The sequence below is a fragment of the Chaetura pelagica genome, unplaced genomic scaffold (genome assembly GCF_000747805.2).
Source record: "Chaetura pelagica isolate M959 unplaced genomic scaffold, ChaPel_1.0 scaffold453, whole genome shotgun sequence".
NCBI lineage: Eukaryota > Metazoa > Chordata > Aves > Apodiformes > Apodidae > Chaetura > Chaetura pelagica.
In genome coordinates, this window is record NW_009952879.1 from 2,491,716 (window position 1) to 2,511,807 (window position 20,092).

General features: G+C 35.9%; 1 protein-coding gene across 1 annotated transcript in view; it reads right to left on the reverse strand.

Annotated features, from left to right (window-relative positions):
- The window catches only part of LRRC28 (leucine rich repeat containing 28), a 47,163-nt gene extending 27,556 nt beyond the window's left edge, over positions 1-19,607 (reverse strand). The window contains exons 1-4 of the mRNA XM_009995310.1: positions 19,440-19,607; positions 16,050-16,090; positions 13,486-13,523; positions 12,593-12,730 (exon numbers count right to left, since the gene is read on the reverse strand). Coding sequence (XP_009993612.1) covers positions 12,593-12,730; positions 13,486-13,523; positions 16,050-16,090; positions 19,440-19,607 — 385 coding nt within the window. The remainder of the gene's footprint in view (positions 1-12,592; positions 12,731-13,485; positions 13,524-16,049; positions 16,091-19,439) is intronic.
- Between the last annotated feature and the right edge of the window lie 485 nt (positions 19,608-20,092).

A 20,092-nucleotide genomic window follows, 5' to 3' on the forward strand; every position in this document is an offset into this window, starting at 1 on the left:
GAAAGAAAAAAAACACAAGGGAACCAAAGAGACATAAGTCCATTCATACATAACTATTTACAGACTTCAAGAGTTTTAGGGGAAAACAAGTTAACCTTTAACATCTAACCCTAAAAATTACAAAAACTAAGCTTCAAGAGCTATTTTTTTTCTTGTCATCAATGTGACATTTTAAAACAAGCTCAGTAAAGTCAGCCAGCATGGACATAATCCTCCTGAAAAGCTGATTTTGCCTGTACGGCTCCGTTTGTCTTTGCTTTGGACCCTCCTGATAAAAGTCAGAGCAGCAAAACCAAGTTGGAGGCCTTCGGCAGCACAGCACACTGACACCAGTAAGGCATTTCTAATGTAAACCTGAAATTGGCACAGCAGTTACTACTACCATTTCCTTTTTCACACATTTACAAACCGATGAAAAATGTCAGAGAAAAAAGACCCACAGTTTAATATCTGTTCAAAGCTGAGGTTCTTTGAAACCCTGACTAAACACTACTGAACAGATTGTCTGTATTAAAGAAGTCTTCATGCTGCAGAAACACAAAGACTATTTGTATATGAAACACATCTTGCTCAGCATACACCCAACTCTCCATCTTGGAGGTTTAGTCTCAGCCTTGTCAATACACATCTGCCTCCACCCATGTCAACAGCTATTGGCAAATGTTTATGAGAGAGGCCCAGAGCATCTTAAATAATACTTTTAGTTCTGTTTTGCTTTTCGGTAACATTTCTAAAAAGAAAGACTTGAACAAATACTTTAAAAAGCATCTGTTCTGAAGTTTCAGAAGTGAACTTCATTTATTTATATATATATATATATATATATATAATCACATGTGCCTTGAACCAGGCTAGCAGTAAAGTTAGATCTTTAGTATCAGAATCATCAGCAGAAGAATTCAGTGCTGACAGATGAGTTATAAACCAACTTTTTCTGAAATTCCCTTACTTAGGAAGCCACTCTGATATTAGACACTGTGTGATCACTCAGGTTCAGTTTAATTTCTCAGAGTACATTAACTCTCAAAAGTCAGTGATGATTTTCATAAGAAAAGGCAATCATAGGCTTACTAGAAGGCCCATTTTCTTGCTCTCATAAAGCCAAGACAGGTTAATACACGCATTGCGCAAGAAGGAGAATCCGCTCATGTCAGCCCCAAGCAAAGGTGACTGTTGCCAGCCAAGAACATGGAAAAACCCTTCTCTCCGATTTCAAAGAGGCTTTTCTGTGCTCCCAGCAGAGGATTCAGCATGTTGGAGGAAGAAGCTCCAAAAGGAAGGGAATGACACCTTGAAAAAAGTTACAGTAACTTACACAAATTTTATTTGAATGTAGCTTCTTATGCAAAAATAAAATTGCAAAATGCTAAAGATTCGTTTTTAGTTTAGATTTTTAAGTACAAAAGCAAAACCTCCCCACAATATTGTAACAACAATCTAAGTATTCTATCATAATCAATACAACAGGAATTGCATTCCTTTTTAACACTACTGAAGACAGCTGCACAGCAAATCAGCCAGCCAAGCACTGAAGCATCATACCTTCTCAGTTATGAAGATTATCAGAGATGTCACCAAGAATCTGGGGAGAGTAGAGGGGGATTTGCCAGAGCTATGAATGGAGTAATGATCTACAGAGCTTTAGAGCCCACAGAGGTAATACACAACATGAAGGCAACTAGGAATATTAGTTTTTATTGTCTTTATGGATTTCCAGATACATTTCTATACCTGACACCTTCTAACACTCAGAACAAGACTACAACACAGAATTACATACCTATAAAATTAAAAGGCCGGTAGCCTGTTTTTCTACATCCTAGATTCAATTCCACAGGAATAAGACTCACCAAAGCAACAAAAGGCCCTCAATTTCTTCCTCTCCTCTGCCATGCAGTCAATAAATGCAGATAAAACTAACACCACAAATGGAATAATTACTGAATTCAAACACAACTGTGGCCACTTTCAAGTTGTTGTTTTTTCTGTGGTATATAACTGTGTCACAATGAGTCCTCTCCATAAATCTCAAACCTAAGTTTTCAATTAATCAAAACAAAACCCAAGTAATTCTACTTGATCTTCATTATTTAGGTCTGTGTGCCAGATCAAATCAGTTTCCACAAGCATATTCCACTTTTTAAAAAACAGACTGTAGTAATACATTTTTCAAACTAAAAGGAACAGAATATATTGTTTTGATGCTACAGCCTGAAGCCCTTTATCTGAGTTTTATCAAAGTATACTCTATCACTGATCAAAGCAGCAATGACAACTTAATGTTCTTGAAAGTTATATATTGCTGCATAAACTTCCCACTTTTGTCTTGTGGCCTCCGGCTCAGCGTGTCATTGGGAGTAAATTCAAAGGTCAAGAGACTTTCTTCCAGAAGCCCTTGGTTCCCAAGTGGCAGCTCTAACGATTGCAGGAGTGGAGCATAGAGCAGGGTAGATTAATTCCATCAGGGCTCTCTTCTCATATACCCCAGAAAATTCGGGCTGTCATTTCTTCTGTCTTCTGTTTGAAAGATTACTTTCTACATTACTGTATGAACTACTTGTACGTGGTAGTAACATTTCCATGCTGCCCTATTACTGATTTCATTATCATCTGAAGACCTTTTCTCACTCTGGTACTGAAATCACTATTTCATTTTAAGTCTATTTACATTTAGTATTTTGCATAAGCCATGTGACTGGCTGGCTTTTTAAAGCAAAGTTTAGAAGTAACTTGGACATATGAGACAATTTATTATTTTTTTTTAATCTCTATTTTAACAATTTACTGAGAAATCACAAATGGAGTTTACTAGAAAAATATTATGCAATTCTCTGTTTAAGTGTGTTGAAATGAGTTGTATGCAAGAGTTCATTTTTAATAAAAAGGTGTAAGAATATGCAACAAATACAACTGTAGAAGCATGGTAGCTGTAAGATCTCCAAAATCTCCATAAACTTTTAAGCTTCATATGAATGCTTGTCATGATTAGTTAAAGCACTCTGAACATCTTCAAAATACCTGTTCAAACCCCACATACAAGAGGAAAACCCCTGGAGAAACAAGGCTTACAGAAACTTGAGAAATCAAGGGCTGTGTGAGCCAGGATTCAAGAGGCAGCACCAAACCTCTTAACAATACCAAATCCAGTTCAGTCTGCTCCCATACTCTCAGGAATGCATGAATCCTCCAAGTACCTCAGCAGCAGAAACAGCACTCAAACTCCTTTATCCTGGCACAACTCCCTTATCTCCTACCTAAAAGCCCTCGAGGGAGCAGCTACCAGGGGGAAAGCCCATGGCCCAGAGCTTAGAAAACATACGTGTTCCTGCAAAGATTCTGATTTTCCCAAGTGGAGCTCTGCAAAGCCACAAGCACAACAGGCTTGACAGCACCACTGGAAATAATTAGGTTGCCTCTTCCCTCCTCCATCCTGATTTCACCTACACCTCACCAGGTTTCTCACTAACTTCTTTTCAGAGAAGGAAAGGAACACTAGGGGGATTAAAAAAAAAAGCAAAAATTTATAGGGCTGGTGGGGTCAGATTCTGCAAGTCTGATGCCAGGTAACATTCACAAGGATCTCACATGGAATTGTAGGGAACAAACAGCAACACTGGTACATTCTCAGAAACCCGTTTCAAAGCACTGCAAACACATATCTGGGATATTGATGCTTCAGAGGAAATAAAAAAAAATAAAGAATTGGGCAAGAGCAGGTGACAGCCTCACACTGACATAGTGTTACTGTCTAAAATCATGTTTGTTCTACCAGCAATACAATATAATAAATGTTATAGTGATTAGAATTCAAGTGGTATCATTCTGAGAGATGTTATTTTCTAGACAGGTATTGCCACCATAACTTTCACTAAGATTCTGTGGTCAGTAAAAATTATCACATTAAAAAGGGAACCTTTACTGGTCAATCTCTACCCAGATGATACAAAGAATTCAAATTACATGAATGTGGTGTGAAACACTTATGGACAGCACCCTACTCTCAGACACTCTTAGATCTATTAATGAACTCAATGATTACATGAGCCCACTACTCATATTTTAAATACAGTCAAAGCTCAACCAGGAAGAGATTTTTCAAATTAAAAGTATCACCAAAACATAAGTAGGGACACCTAAGAAAAAGTACTTGAACAAAAATAATTATCATCTTGCTAAAATATGTAAGAAGAAACATACTTATCAGTAAAGTTACATTACAATTTTGGGAGACTTTTAATACTGTATAACTAGTATTAGAAAACTCAAACACTTGGTCATTGGGCTTTGGCTTCAAACTGACTTTAGCGTTCAATTTATTGACATGAAACCTCAAGGCCAGTTTCTGGCTGTCTCTGATCACTTTTCCAGATACATAACTACCACAGAAGTTGTTCAAGGATCCATGCTTTATAAAATTGCAGTACTTTGAAATGTGATGCACTGACCCATATCACAACTTTTTATTTTATAAAACTAAAACCATACTCATTACAATAGCTTAATTTCCAAATACTTTTCAAGTGATTGCACTAAATTACAATAGCAAATTTTAAGATGAAATATTCTAGTCCAATAAGCCTCATACACAAAGCAATATTTGAATACATAATTTAAATGTTACAATGAAAGATACTGATGGCTTCTCCCAACTGTTTCCTATTAGTTTTCAGATTAATGAATTACAACACATACATACTAACACATGCATTTTTGAGAACCTGCTGTGAAGCACCATGAGGAATACCACAAGCCATTGTTGAAAGAGATAGTTTTGTAGGGCTTTGTGTTTCTTAACGTCATTTCTGCTACAGTTATGGGAAATATTTCAGTTCCAGTACACCCAATAAAACCTATCTGGAAGAAGTGCTGGAACAAAAGCATACATTAGAACAACATTTTAAGCTTAAGATATAGCTCTAGAATTTTTCTGACTATATCTTTATACTACTATTTTTGCTACCAACACCCAGTGACATTATGAAACCGCGCATGGAATACTAAAAAGTGCTGTATGATACTAACAAAGAGGCTTTTAAAAGCTCCTCAACATGGGGGGAAGTGGAAAAAAATGACTGAAAGAAGCAGCAAGCAGACAAATGAGATAATATTGAGCAGCTCTGTATACACAGATGACTGATTCTGACACAGTATACAGGTGAGGGTATACAGGAAAAACTTTAGTTAATGAAAATTTCCAGGAATTGAATGGAATTTTTTTATTCTGTCTCATTTCCCTCCCAATAAATTTAAAGCACTCAGAAGTATTAGCAGTCCTCCTGAGAATTTAACCCAAGCTAAATGTTTAAGCAAGGCAGACTGTTAGAAAATCTCAAACAACCAACATCCTTTATTAAATAGGTACCACTGTGTCTGGAGACACATGAAATCCAGTCTGTAAGGAGTGCAACATACTGCCCTGTGCTTTGGTCACCTCTGTTTAGGCCACCAAGCCCAGTGAGTCAGTAGCCATCCCGTTGCCATTTTGGTGCTAAGTAGAGAGTTGCTAGCTCTTCAGACACCACCCTCTGCTGCAACTTCCTATGGGAAGTTTTTCTCATAAAACATTTCAGCCCTTATAGGCTGTCAGCACAGGGCTGCACTGCAGTTTATACAAGATCAAAATATGTAAAAATCTCCTCCTCCTAGAAATGCAAAGAATGTCTGAAAGATACTATCAGGTATTTTTATTGTGTTTTTGCATTAACACAGCATAATTACTGAAGCTTTACTAATGCCAGTGTGAAAAAAACAATAGAGTAACATTCAAGTGTGGGTAACTTTTGCACTGATTTGGGTAAAAAAATATTTGCTGTTGTTGAACATAAGAGCTAATGCAAACCTCAATATAAAAACTCTTGTTTCTTATAAAGTGAACCTAGAAATCGATTATTAAACAAAGGATGTATTTTAGAGATCTGTGCAAATAAAAACTTGCTTTTAATAATTAAGCATGAACCTACTTCAAGGAAAACAATATATTATGATAATAATTAAGAGATTTTTATTTAGGAGTCCATGCTCCTTTAAATAGTCACATCCCCACAGAGTGCAAAGCTCATGTAACCTAATCTATGTTTTCCTCAAATCCCCACAAGTCCATTTACTTAAAAACACGACACTCCTGGATGGGTGCCTGGCGTACCAAACCTGTCCCGTCGTGCATATTTTTATACTTGTTACTAAATTAGGAAAGCAGAGTGGACTAAGGTTATGCCAACTCTGAAAAAAGAACAGGGTCTGCAGCAGTTTGTGCCTTTGCTTTTAAAGTCACGACCATTAAAAAAAAAAAAAAAAAAGCTGAACTTTTATTAAGTATCAAAGAGATCTACCCTAATCAGAGACAGTAATAAAAACAGAAGGGAAATATAAGAGGGGAAAAAAAAGAAAAGCCAAATGTATCCCCCCTATTTTGAAGGCTCTAAATAAAAAAATGGAAAACAAGCTTAAAAATTGGTTAGGGCTACATATTATTTTGCCAGAGTCAAGAATAAGAATAGCATTATTGGCATGCTGTACCCATGATCAGTGGAAATCTACTGTGAAAAGGAGGTAAGGAAGAAGTTTTTATTGGCCTTTAATTAAGATTTACTGAAATAGCTTATATTGAGCTCTATTGAGAATTACTAAGTTGGGTATTCAGGAAGTCTTTACCAGCGAAATACTGGTATGAATAGTAAATACAGATATTGTACTTTACAGTAACTTAAAAAAAAAACTGAGAGAAATGAATATGCAGTTTTCATGTCTCAAAGTTTCTCTTGCCACCCATTAGCAAAGCAAATTCCTAAGGAAAACAGCAATAATCATTAACATTCCAAGGATTTCTTTATAAATAGACAAAGCAGTAATAAACAATTACGGTTTGATTTTTAATTTAAGTAACAATTGAACCCTTCTTGTCATCATAAATGAAGTTACCTATGCCAGAGTAAATTATCTAGTATTTATTAATTAGTATTAATTATCTAGTATTTTCCAAAATGCACCTTCTTGCACACTTCCAGCCTTCTGGAAGCAGAGGCTAGTTCAGTTACAAAAACTCACTGATCTTACTGCTATTTATTTCCTATTAACTTAAGAGGATTATTAATTATGGAGATATAATTATTAACTTCCTAATAATGGGTGGAAAGACTTGGTCCTCTCCAATATTAAACATGATCACCCTCAAAGAGGTGTGGTCTTAACAAATGGAATGGGAACACCCAGGTTCTATTTCTGGCTAACGCTGACTCCTGCTGTGGCCTGGAGCAAATCACTTCTGTTAAAAACACTTTTTTCCATTCTGTAGAATGAGGATAACACTCCCTTATCAGCTTCACAGGATCTTTCTCAAATGCTTTGAAGATGAAGTTTTATAAGCCTACAAATGTATTTTAATGAGGTTTAAGCTGACTATATTTTTAAAACAATTTGCCTTGAAAAGGAAAAGGATTTGAACAGAAATTAAATGAAGAGCATATATGCTACTAACCTCCCCTAAATACTATTGCAGTTTGTACTTTAAAAATATCAAAGGCAAATGACTATGTTTTCCTTTGGATTCTACCTAAATGAAGAAAAATGGCAAGAAGTGGATGCAATATGTGGAAGTCTCCAGAGACAACACAGAAATGTCAATCTGAAATGGAAGCCACACATTTCCCTGTATGGGGGAGAAAAGCCATTTGCTAAACCTGCCTTTGACTCTTGCAGAGATCTGTATCCCCCTCCAGCAACAGCAACTGCTGGTGCTCCCCAGTCACCTACCCTTTCATTTTACAGATTAAAGAAACAGTACAGTTTACATGAAGTTTGATATTATTTGACTGCATTTTTTTTTCCCTGATCAACATGCTCACCTCTTTGTTTTTCAAGCCCTCTAACAACAAACACAAAGGGAAACTTGGTCTAGCCCACCTAAAGACAACTGCTGATATCTTCTTTTTTTACCTTCTTGAAGGGGACTTGGCCGAAAGATTGGCTGGGATCATAAACCATGCCCTGTTCTTTGTTTAATTACTTAGCTTTTGCTCTTGACTTGGCAAAACATTAAGCTTTTCATTTGACTAAATCTATAATTAACTCCAATATGTGCTGAGTAAACATAACCTCACTTTTAATTAAATCTTAGAACAAGATGCTACAACTTGCCATTTCTAAGAAGTATTTCTCCAGTGCAACAAAAAATATCTAACCCTTGTCAAATATGAAACTGAAGACCAAATTTGAGTGTAACTCATCCTCTTTTAAGACATCTGCTGTCCAAAAGTGCAATTACTAACTACAAGATGAAAATGTAAACCTGAAGAGCCACCACTTCACTTTAGAAGTTTCCAAGGCTAAAAATAAAATAAAATCTAAATGGTAACCCAGCAAAACTGAAAGATAACTTTGACTTTGGGACTCCTGAAGAATTTATTTATTTTTTTTTACAATTGATGCAATAATTCTTAGACAAAGAGAAATATAATTTCTCAAGAGTGAAAGGAGTTGAAATACCATATGCACTATAAACATCAGAAACAAAGGGAAACTTTCTAATTAGTCGTGAGAAGATTCATAAAAATTTACTTCATATAGGAGTAAATCTACAATTCTGAATTAAAATGACACATGAATTATCTGAATGAGAAATCTCAAAAAAATCTACTATGAAAACCATGTCACCTCTAAGTCACACTATCCATGAACTAATGTCAGTGTTAGGTTAATGGTTGGACTTGATCTTGAGGGTCTTTTCCAACCAAAGTAATTCTGTGATTCTGTAATGGAATAATGTGAAATAAACATCATCTTCTGTCTATGCTGCAGCTCTTAAGTTTTTTCAAATATGGTCCCTGACACTACCTATTTCCAAATAGCCCTCAAGAATTTAGATTATTTCAGTGCTACAGCTACAAAACATTTCTTCACATTGAAGAATTACATATACCAGAGCCAAAGAACCAAGAATTTGTTAAAGACAGAAGCTACAGGATTTATGGTTGGCAGAACAAAAACTGCTGTGTATTTCAATGAAAAAAGTGCTCATGAGAACTTAACATTAAACTTGAGAACTTGGTATTAAATCTCTTGTTATCTGCAACTCTCTTAATCACCTCTCCTCTCAAAGACAGTCTCTCAGAGATTCTGATTATCACCAAACCTAGATACTGGGGATTCTGCAACTACTTATTAACCTTACCCAAAGAATATTCAAAACATGGCTTCAAGAGAATTTCACAAAGCGTTTTCTTCCAGCCATTTTATCCTATTTCAATTCCAACATGTTTTATATATGGAGAAATTTTTCCCTTTGCCTCTCATCAAGTTTAGCTTAGTCTTCTTTCAACAATTCTCACAACAATGTGATGATGTGTGATGGAACTCCCATTGTTTCCATGGTAATGCACAATTAAACAAGGTGCCTTGAGGCCTAAGTACTTATCCTATCCATGGGCAACACAGATTTGGTAGCATTTGCTAAGGACAAAGGTAGGGTAATTTACACTACAAGTGTGCTTTAGCATAGAGAGTGCTTTCTTATCTCCAGGGAGCATCATTTCCATGCTTTACTTAATGCACTTTTTCCTCTCAACAGTCCTGTACTGCCAGATTTCTTCAGTAAACTAAGGCTTATGTATCCATGGTGTTTCCAGGTATTTTCATACTTCCTCCCCACCTCCTCCCTCAAAGCAACAATTTCAAACCAGTTGGGCAATCGTGACCAAACCTGACAAAAAGAGATCACTATTACATTCTCACAAGTTTTATGAAAACATGTACTTAAAGGCTAAAATCTTGCCCATCACTCTGAAGGTAAACTGCAGGAGAGGTTCAGCCTTCATTAGCTGAAGAATGTCTACAGTCAGCCATAAATCTGTGTAGGGCTTCATTATGCATACCATTTCAATTGTTTTTAAATGAGAGTTATACTAGATTTCTGTAAGGTAAATCTTAAATACTAAAACTTGGGAGCACAAACATTAAAACATTTTTGTGGAACAAAAACAGTAAAATGTTATCATTAATCAACGTATGCTATTAATTGCATTATTTCTTTCAGTTCTTAATCACAATTAATGAAAACACAATAGGGAATTATTCTTAACATATTAAATGCACTAGTGCTAATAAGAGTCTTAACACCCACAAACATGTACCATCGAAATGTTCTGCAGTTGTAATGAAAAGATTTATTTTTTTGTAACTGACTGAGGATATTGCTAAAGTCTTCTCCTAGATATCCATGTAGTTTCAACAAAAACTACTGGTACGTATAACACCATGACTGGGAGACACAAGAGGAATGACAGGGCAACAACTCTCAAGTAAGCTTTTTATGTGATGACATCATGCTGTAAATTGACCTATCTAGTTACACAAGGTGAACACTGATCAGCCTTTCTTAACTGGATTCTCTGCTGTGATAAACAACTCGCTGCCACTTGTGTGGTACGTGCAGGACTGAGTCTGGAAGAAAATGATGGTCACACGTTTGGAAGTTACTTCCATAAGGGACCACCACTTATATCTGAAAGCTCTTTTTCACTGCAGATCTTTAAATTCTGTGCAAGCAGAACAAGTAGCAGCTAAATTATATCTTAAATGGTTACTTATTAAGAATTAAGAACAATTAAGAGTTGTCTTTCCCTGACAATGCATTGCAAGGCAGTATAAAGCAATGAGCACACAAAAACATGATGTACTGCAGCAAAATCACATCCCATCCTGCTTCATTCTATTAACTTTGGTAGCTTTCCTGACAGAACACTTTTTAAAATACTATTATGGAAGATTCATGCAACCAATATAATTGAGGCTAAAACAATTCATCAAAACTTACTGTTTTCTAACTCAAATATTTTGTTTCAAAGTTATATTGCAAATCTTTAAAATTTTTGCAAAGAAAAATGATGAAAATATGCTTGGAAGCCCTCTTCAGGAAGCATTATGTTTAGGAAACAGTGCAGGAGATTAACTCTCCAGTGGACAAACTCTCCAGTGTGAAAGATTAATCTTGCTCAGACTGATAACCCTCAAGCTGTGAGACATCCAGTCATGTTAATAATGACAGCTTCTGAACAGACAGGATTAGTACTGATAGCACTAATGTCATATGGATTAATTGATTGTACACTACCAGCAAAACCAGAAAGACCAGACACCACTACATTCTCTGATTCAGAAGGAAGCAACAGCAGTATTATTTCTAAGCATGCAAAATTTTCATGCATACAAAACTCAATGCACTTAGGAACAATGCTCAGTACCAAATTTTGTAAATTTCAGGACAAATGCGATGCAATGTGCCTCTGCAGCTGATACCAGTTCCTAATCAAATGTGGTAGACTCAAAATGAACTCTTCAGTAATGTAAATCATCCTTTTGAAAGTCTTTTTTTGGAACCTTTTTAAGCTAATGTGTGAAGTTTTGCAGAAAATGTGTCACTTTTTTCTTTCAGCAAGTCTTTCTTTCATGGTACATCACCATAAGGTAAATTATCTTTGAGGAACATAAAGCACACTCGAGTCACTCCTTGCTTTTGAATGTAGGACATCTGAAAATTGATGGAATTTTTATTGGCCTTGGGTCATAGGGTTTAACAGGTTTACCTAATTTCATTTACATAGTCATATAATTTTTCTCCTTATAATAATAATTATCCTTTGACTTGTTCTTATTATGCTTGTTATGCCTAGAAAAGCACAAGGAAAGGACAGATAGATTTCTGCACCCAAAAATTCAAGGAGCAATTGCAACATCTTTCTTGAGAATAAGCAACGTGAACTTGCAAACACATGAAGGTCACATTGAAAAGTTATGTTAAAATTGGAGCCCAAAAGCTAATCCTGTTATATTACACCAGTTTTTTCAAATGCTGGCCTTCAGATTTTTATCATCTCTGCAGAGCAAAAAAATGCAGATACACGACAGAATTTTATTTTTTTTAATTTGAAATAATTAATAACCATCATTATTTTATTTGTTAAGATATAAGGGCAATGGAAGAATAACCATTTATGTCTGCTTATCAAAGTATTTAGAAGGCAAAAAAACCATATTCAAAACGTGCCTATGGCCAACTTTTGCTGACTTTATGTCACATTTACTTTGAATAAATTTTGCTTTTTTATTATAAGCTAGCAAGACAAACATTTGTTATTTACTGTCATAGTGAGGTAGATTTGCTGCAGGCAAACCTAGTAGACATGTATTTTTAAAGAATACAAAAAGGAGGCTGTTGGGTGAAAAGAAAAGAAGGAAAGGCTGGAATCCTTTATATTCTGAAAAATCAGAAGAAACATGTTATCATAATGCCAAGTTGTCACTGGCATTTTGTGTCTTCTCAAGAAAGTTCAATATTGTCTTTATACAATGGCAAAGACTGTTAAATAGATACATTTTTTTTCCTATTTCAGAAGCATTTCACTTTTCTTTACCTTAAATCCATATAGCATGGCTTTTTTGTAACCACAGAGTCTATTTAGCATACATACAAAGGCAATCCCTGCCTAGCCTTCAAATGTTTCACCTGTTAAGATAGGAATAAACCTAGAGCAGATCACTATGCCAATGAAGTTCAAATGTAATTTGTCATTGCTGTAATCCCTCCTGCATCTGTACTTACCCGCAGGTAAATATCTCAGCTGGTTGTTGGCCAAACGGAGGTGACGTAAAGATCTCAGGCGGCCAATCTCTGGACACACAATTTCCAGGGCATTATCACTTAGGTCCAAAAACTGCAGTTTAACGAGGGAGCCAATGGCTTGTGAGAGAACAGATTAAAACATGAATGTGACCCAACAGTAACGTTAACATCTTAATAGGACTAGGAGAGGATAAAAAGACACAGTCCCTAAGACCTATGTCTGAGCAGATTTGGACGTATTAAAGTCGGGCTCACAACTGAAGGCATAGTTGGTGGAAATGCTTCTCTACCTACCCACCCAACAGCTCTGCTGGCAGTGAGACAGGGAGGGGAAAAAAGTGGGATGTAGAGAATACTCCCATTTCTAGATTCTCCTCAGATAGCTCTGTCTGCAATCACTTTTTCCAACCCTTTGCTTTTGAGTCTATGCAATTTATATTTTCTGAAAGAGCTTTAAGTACTTTCCAGAAGTTGGACATGTAACTCTACATTTAAGGCAAGGAAAAGTAACCAACACAAGTTCTTGATAAGTTTCAAATGTCTCATTCTAAACCAGTCAAGTACTCTCTGTGGTAATGACTGAAAGCAGAAGACACTCTGGATTTCTGTTTCTGTAGATGAATGCCATTTAGCCTTTTCACTATCTGCAGCTAGAACTGAAGCAAACAGCATTTAGGTGCATTTGATAATTCATTAAAAGAACTTAACACAGCATTGAAATGGATATTATCAACTAAACACTACACTGGTTTACTTTGTATGCAAATCTTTAGTGTGTTATGTGAAAATAAAGAGAAAATAGGCCTCTTCAGAGAAGAAAAATTAATATTTTATGATTCCCGCCACTTTTTGTGAGGTTGTAGATTACTTACCTTCAGGTACAACAACTATGTTATTTGAATGAAGGTACCTGGGGGGAGGAGAAAAAAGCAGAGGATACCACCTGTTACCCTCACAGACTTTTGCTACATTATCAGTTTGAAAGATATCCAATTTCAGACTGAAAGAGCACCCTCAAAGCCAGTCCTCTTTGTGACCACAAAAGCTGTGGCAATTGTATAAATTGGCAATGGATATGTACTCAAGTTTCACTTAGAGTATTAATTGATTAAAATAAAAATAGAATGACATAGAATTATTCAAAATAAAACATTCACCATCACAATAATAATGGACTTCAGTTTTTCAGAGTCATAAGAGAAAAACAACTACAGAAAAAAAAATAAAGCAGACAGAATTATCAGAATGAACGATAAACACAGGGAAAGAAAAGAAAAAAGCCCAAACTCACCTGAAGTTATACAATTACAAACATTTTCCCCTGCACATAAACAACTCTCACACCTTTACTGACCAAAGAAACAAGCACACGATCTACTCGCTGCAAGTGAGATTTTCAAACTTCGAGTATACTTTTTAAAGAAAAATCCTATCTTAGAGATGGTCACTTTAGTTTTTGAAAGCAGCCACATCTCTCACAAAGAATATTCAGCACCCCCTGCTGGAGCACTTCCAGTACTGCTAGTAATATAAATACTTTTAGATCAACAAAATTTTCCAAGTATTGATTATCTACTTGCAAATGTCCACTGAGATCTCAATGTCCAATAATTTAGGTACACACAGAAATTATTTGCACAACAATTTTTTTTTCCATTCTATTCAAACAGCAATTCCAAAAGTAGAAGCCTGCCCTTTTGAGGAGGTTAGAGGCAGAACTAGGAAAGACAAATATTTCAACTGCATAGAGCATCTGAGCCTTCACTCTCTCTTTAAAAACTGCAGACATTTAAAGTTTACTAAAAATGTAAACGGTAACTATAGCAGATATGTTTGTAGAAATCCTTATATATACAACTCAGGATGAGACCTCTCCTACTCATTTCAGCTGGAGCTCCTGAAAATACTTGTGAAGTATTTCACTCAAGGGGAAAAAAACAAGTATATTATGAGAATTTACATCTAGTATCCCAGCCTGAGGGGCACAACAAAGATATACAGACAGTAATGACTTTTAAAAAACATAGGGTGAAATTCCTAAGGCTCTGACTTTCAGGAAAATGACAAGTTTGTCTTTCAAAATACAAAACTACTGTAACAAATTATTATTTAAATAGATCTTTATTTTGTGATTTCCTTCGCTGTCAACAAAACACCTCTTACTGTCTGATCAAAAATTTACTTGTACTATTAGAGCTACACAAACCACAAGCCCACTGTAGTTCTCTCTATATCACCAGAATGTGTGGGACAATGGTGGTACACCTAAGCTTGCTGAACCCCAAATAATTAGGCTTGACTCCTACGATTCAATCTTTTTGAGAAATTATTTTAAGGAGTAATTTATAGAGGTTTTCCTACAGGTACCATCAGATACCACGGACATTTCCTGATGCCCCATGACAAATACTAAGTACATACAAACAAAAAACTTTTACTTTTACTGCTTCAGAGCATAAACATACTCTCAAGACTCATGCATGACGAGACAAGACTGTCTCTTAAGCAAGTCAGAGACTGCAGTGACCTACAAAACAGTTCTATTACACCAGAAAGGTGTGGCTTCAAGGGCCAAATTAAGATGACATGATCAGACAGCTAAAGTGCACTGGGCTGCTCAGATATACAGCTCCTCCTCTTTGGAGCTTTCCATTAAATAAACAGAATCAATGATGAAGCAGTTACACAACTGAAAATGAGCCACATGAGTAACAAGGGGAAGAGGGAAATCTCCCTTTTAACCCCTTTACCCCCCTAATCCTACCATACAAGGTAATTGTAACTTTACAAGCAGAAAAGGGGAAGGAAGATGACATTGACTCAGGGGACTACAGCTTAAAATTAGTTGCCAAAATAATACAGTTCATGTGACATCCATTCTTTGGGCAAGGCTGGAAAATCTACTTAGCTCAAAGCAATCACTATTATATAGTCACTAGGGGTTCTTGCTCATTCCTGGTCTTACTTGACAATTTTGATTGCAAAAAACTTTGTAGTACAGTCAGCAAGGCTGAGCTCAGAATACTCCTGGTAGCTGGGGTGGAAATGAACCAGGGATGGGCTGGAGGCAGAAACCTGTTACTCTGGCTCTGTCACAACCACCTGACCATTGCATTTGCAGGTTTCAGTGCTTTATCAGGGTGACAAAGGTCTACACAGGAGTTTGGGATGTGTCCCCTTAGCAGGATAGACCTTTGTATAACAGTTCTTATAATACAATAAACAAGAAATTATAAAAAGTATTAACATGGAACTGAGTATACCTCCTTTAATGAAAAAAAAAAGAAAAACCCACAAAAAGTTACCCTTTCTTGCTCTCCAAGAAAATCCTTCACATTAAGAGGTAGGTCATGTGCAAGCAATACATTCTAGAATTATTCTAAGATAAGATGGATCAGCATAATAAAAATATATTAGAACGCCTACACAAACTCACAATTCCACGAGGTTTGGAAGCTTCTGTGCAAGGTTTTCTGGCTGAAAAAGAGTTAGAGATTTTTTTAGGTTTCTAAACAAAAAAGAGACAAATATTGTGTACCCAACTCATTTTAATAACCACAGTAAAACATGTCAGCAGCTAGACACAGAATAAATAGCAACAAGGAGCTTGTATACAATACCCTATTTCCATAACCCCTGCACATTCTCCATCAGTGCAATCTGGGATATATCAAGGGTGAGCAATTTACTGCTCAAAGAGAACTACAGCCTACAAGTGTCATGGTGTCCTCTACCAAATGGTCCTCAGACTTCTGAGGCTGAAAAGATGGATTACCAAAACCTTACTTTTGAAAACACATTAAATTAATTTAGTTGAAGCCAAGAGACTGCTAAGAAGCTGCAGCCTTTACAGACTTACAGCAGACCAAGAGCTACACAAGGTATCTAACTATAGCGTATTTTATTTTGTAATGCTTTTAAACTGGGAAATGACCTACAAACTTTGAGCAGCTTAATCAGTTACTGCCAAGCCATAAGTGCTGAATCCATTAAACTAGATTTCCATATTTACACATTATCATGCGTATCATTTTCCAATTGCTAACTGATCCCTAGCTGCAATTGTTTCTTGATGGCATTTATAACCACGAACATGTACCACTAAATAGGCTTCACATGTCATATTGGTGGAAACTGGTCTCAAAACTGTTCAAGGTTTACAGTTTGATTGTTTAAACATAGAAATGTTTTATTAAAAAAAAGTTTTTACAGCACGCATTTATGCAGAAACAAATTAATTTTAAAAGCAGCTTGATCACATGGTCAATTTCCTGTTTAAAAAACCTAACAACTTTCACTATAATGTAAATTTAAGGCATATTATTATCTACAATACTTAAATCAGTGTCTATAAAATCATTGTGAAGGAATATGCTAGCCTGAAAAAGTAATGTCATAATATTTTTACATAACAAACATGCCACAACCTAGATCCGAGCACAAAAAATAGTTTGCCTTCAACTATGGAGCAGCAAATGATGGCTCAATAAATGAATCCGTTGACATTAAGACCCAGGACACGACTTATAACTAATCAGTTGTTGCCACCTACTGGAAGGTTTGCTACAGTACATTATCTTCTCTCGGCACAGAGTTTTATTTCGTCAAAGAGAAAAAAACCTCAGGTGGGAAAATATGCAAAGGCTCCAACATGCTCAAGTACCAAAAATTCAAGCTTTAATTTAAAAAATGAAGAGGCAATACGAAAAAAAGAAATTCACTGTAATCCTACAACCTTTATTAGAATAAGAGTACTAACCTGAAACACAAACTATTTGCACATTGTACATGATGGTTATACTCTTATTCTTGCTTTAAGTGTTTCAGATTGTAAGAGAGCTAAACTCAGGAGTGATAGAACTTCATAGCTTAGCAAGTGCATAATAGAAATTCTGCTTATCTTCTTCAGTACAATAGGAATGGGTCTGAGTAAAAGTTATTCAATACAACATCCTACAATTACTTCCTTCTGCTTTTAGTGAAGATCATGAAACTTTCTATGTTCCACCAAGACATCTGCCTTTTCCTGTAACATGCTGCTGACTTGATAAATTTTGGTCCACTACAACTTCCAACATCTCTTCTGCTGAGCAGATACTCAGTGAATGAGACCCAGCTTTGCCTAGTTCTGAGCTACAGTGCTAGGCACTTGAACGAGATTCCACCAGGTCGTATTATGAGCAAGTTATCCTGATCATTTTTGAACCCTAATGCTCCACTTAATGTTGTTTGCAAGTAATTTTGCATAGATATGATCTACATTTTAAGTAACTTTATATATATACATTTATATATATATACACACTTTAATGTAGATATAAGTACTACAATACTAAATAGTACTGGAAAGAACTGCCCCCCCTTTTACACCTCTTCTGCTGACAGTAACCAGGGGTAATTACTCTTATGCCTGCTCATACATCTATTGGCTCTTTGTATCAAAAGATATCAAGAGGAAAAAAGAACTAAACTGCTACTTGCTTTGCTTTGGTTTCTAATTCCTTTAAGAAAACCAAAACCAGGCTCTAACACATACATGCAGAAAAATTATATGCAAAACTCTCCTTGTTATTGTTTCATCCTTTGAGCAGTGCAAACTTAAAGTACCTTAAACCACCATATACTAACTGAATTTCACAACGTGTCAAAGTGGAACTGTTTCCAGACTTGGGCTAATTTTTAAGGCAGCTTCACTTTGTAACCACAAATCCTAACCTTCTATTAAATTATTATTCAAAGGACTTGCCCAAAACCAAAGAGTGCTAAAATAATTCTCTTCAGTACATGCAAACTTAACTGACTCACCCAAGAAAAGGCATAAAATCTTCAGAATACTTCAGAATAATGAGCTTTTAGCTCATTAAATAAAACCTTTATTGAGGATTCAAACACATCATTGTTAAAGCTTTAAACACTACTCCTTAACAAAATGATTTGGACTTTTTCTAGGAAGCACTGAAAAACATAATTTGGGGGAATTTTAAATAATCAGTCCTCCAGGTCCTCTGTCCTGGCTATTATTTTACCCATCATACCATGGAAGAGCTCAACAAAACCCAACCAACCAAGAAATCCACAACTCAAAAAACCCCCCAAAAAACAAACTGAATTACCTGGACATCCCAGCCTATAGCCAGTGGCAAGTTTTGACTCTCTACTGAGTCCTACAGGCTCAGAATGTCTCCCACAGTTATTTAAGGACCCCACACTGCATTTTGAGGTCACAACATCCACTCAAAGGGAAAATTTTTTTAGTTCAGGCAAAAACAACAAAACAAGAAGAAACCACAACAGGAAATCCCAGTCTTGAAATAAACTGCTTTTTCTCACATCAACAGCAGCCCACAGAGACAGGTCTTCACTGGTACCTTGCACAGAAGTTTTGAACTAGATCCTGAAGAGGATGATGCCTTTAAAAGAAGGCACACACCAAGCTTAAAGCTGTTTAGCCTAACAAGGGAACAAAGACTAGACTGCTAACATCTCCTAAAAACAGAGAGGCTTGACATGAGAAATAATGAATAGCAGTTAAAAAAAAACCAACCAAAATAACAAATCTCAAAAAAAACAACCCAGCAGATTGTCACAGAACTTCAAAAGGGTAACCATAAAACGTCATAAACTTCCATTTATTATTCTCTACATTACCTGTGCAAGTTCAAACATAACAAAACCAAATACTCATAGTCATAATGGATTATATACTTCAGAATCAGATTTGCTGTAAGGTTATTTTTTTTTCTAAATTATAATTATTTTTCTGTTCCAAAAATCAGAATTCTTGAACATATAGACAGTAAACATTATAATAAAGAGGGTTTCGTACCAGTGTGGTCAGGGAGTTTCTTTTCATATAAAGCCTCTCCAAGTACTGAAGCCCCTCATCTTTCAGTAACTCCAGAGGAAAGTGATGGAGGTTTCGGTAATTTAAGAACAAGTTCTTGTGCTTTTCCAGCTTTGCCTCAGAGATTGTTTTACAGAGTTCTGATGCCATGACTAATCATGTTCCAAGCACCAAATCTAGTGCATTGCATCTTCTGAAAGCAGACCTATTTCTAGGAGACAAAAAGGAAAAAAAACACATGATCAAGGTGTATGCCTTTTGCAGAAGGTTAGTTATCACACACTGTCTGATAATTTATCCCAACACATTTGTCCCAGTTAATATATAAATAAAGTACCCAGAACACCCACATCATAACATATGTTAGAATCAAACCTTTGACTATTATCTGGATGAAGTTTTAGCATATTATCAAACCAGCAATAGCAAGATATACATAATGGGTTTTTTTAATCTATTTTTTGATGGACCTTTCACATAATTTTGTCAAGGTTGCCACCACAAGAAAAAAAAAATACATCACAACACTTGCCTCTAGTAACTAATATTGATGTCTTACACCCACAAATAAGAAGAATGCACAATTTATCACAGGACTTCTTATTCTTGAGTTACTAGAATGCCTTTATGTAGGT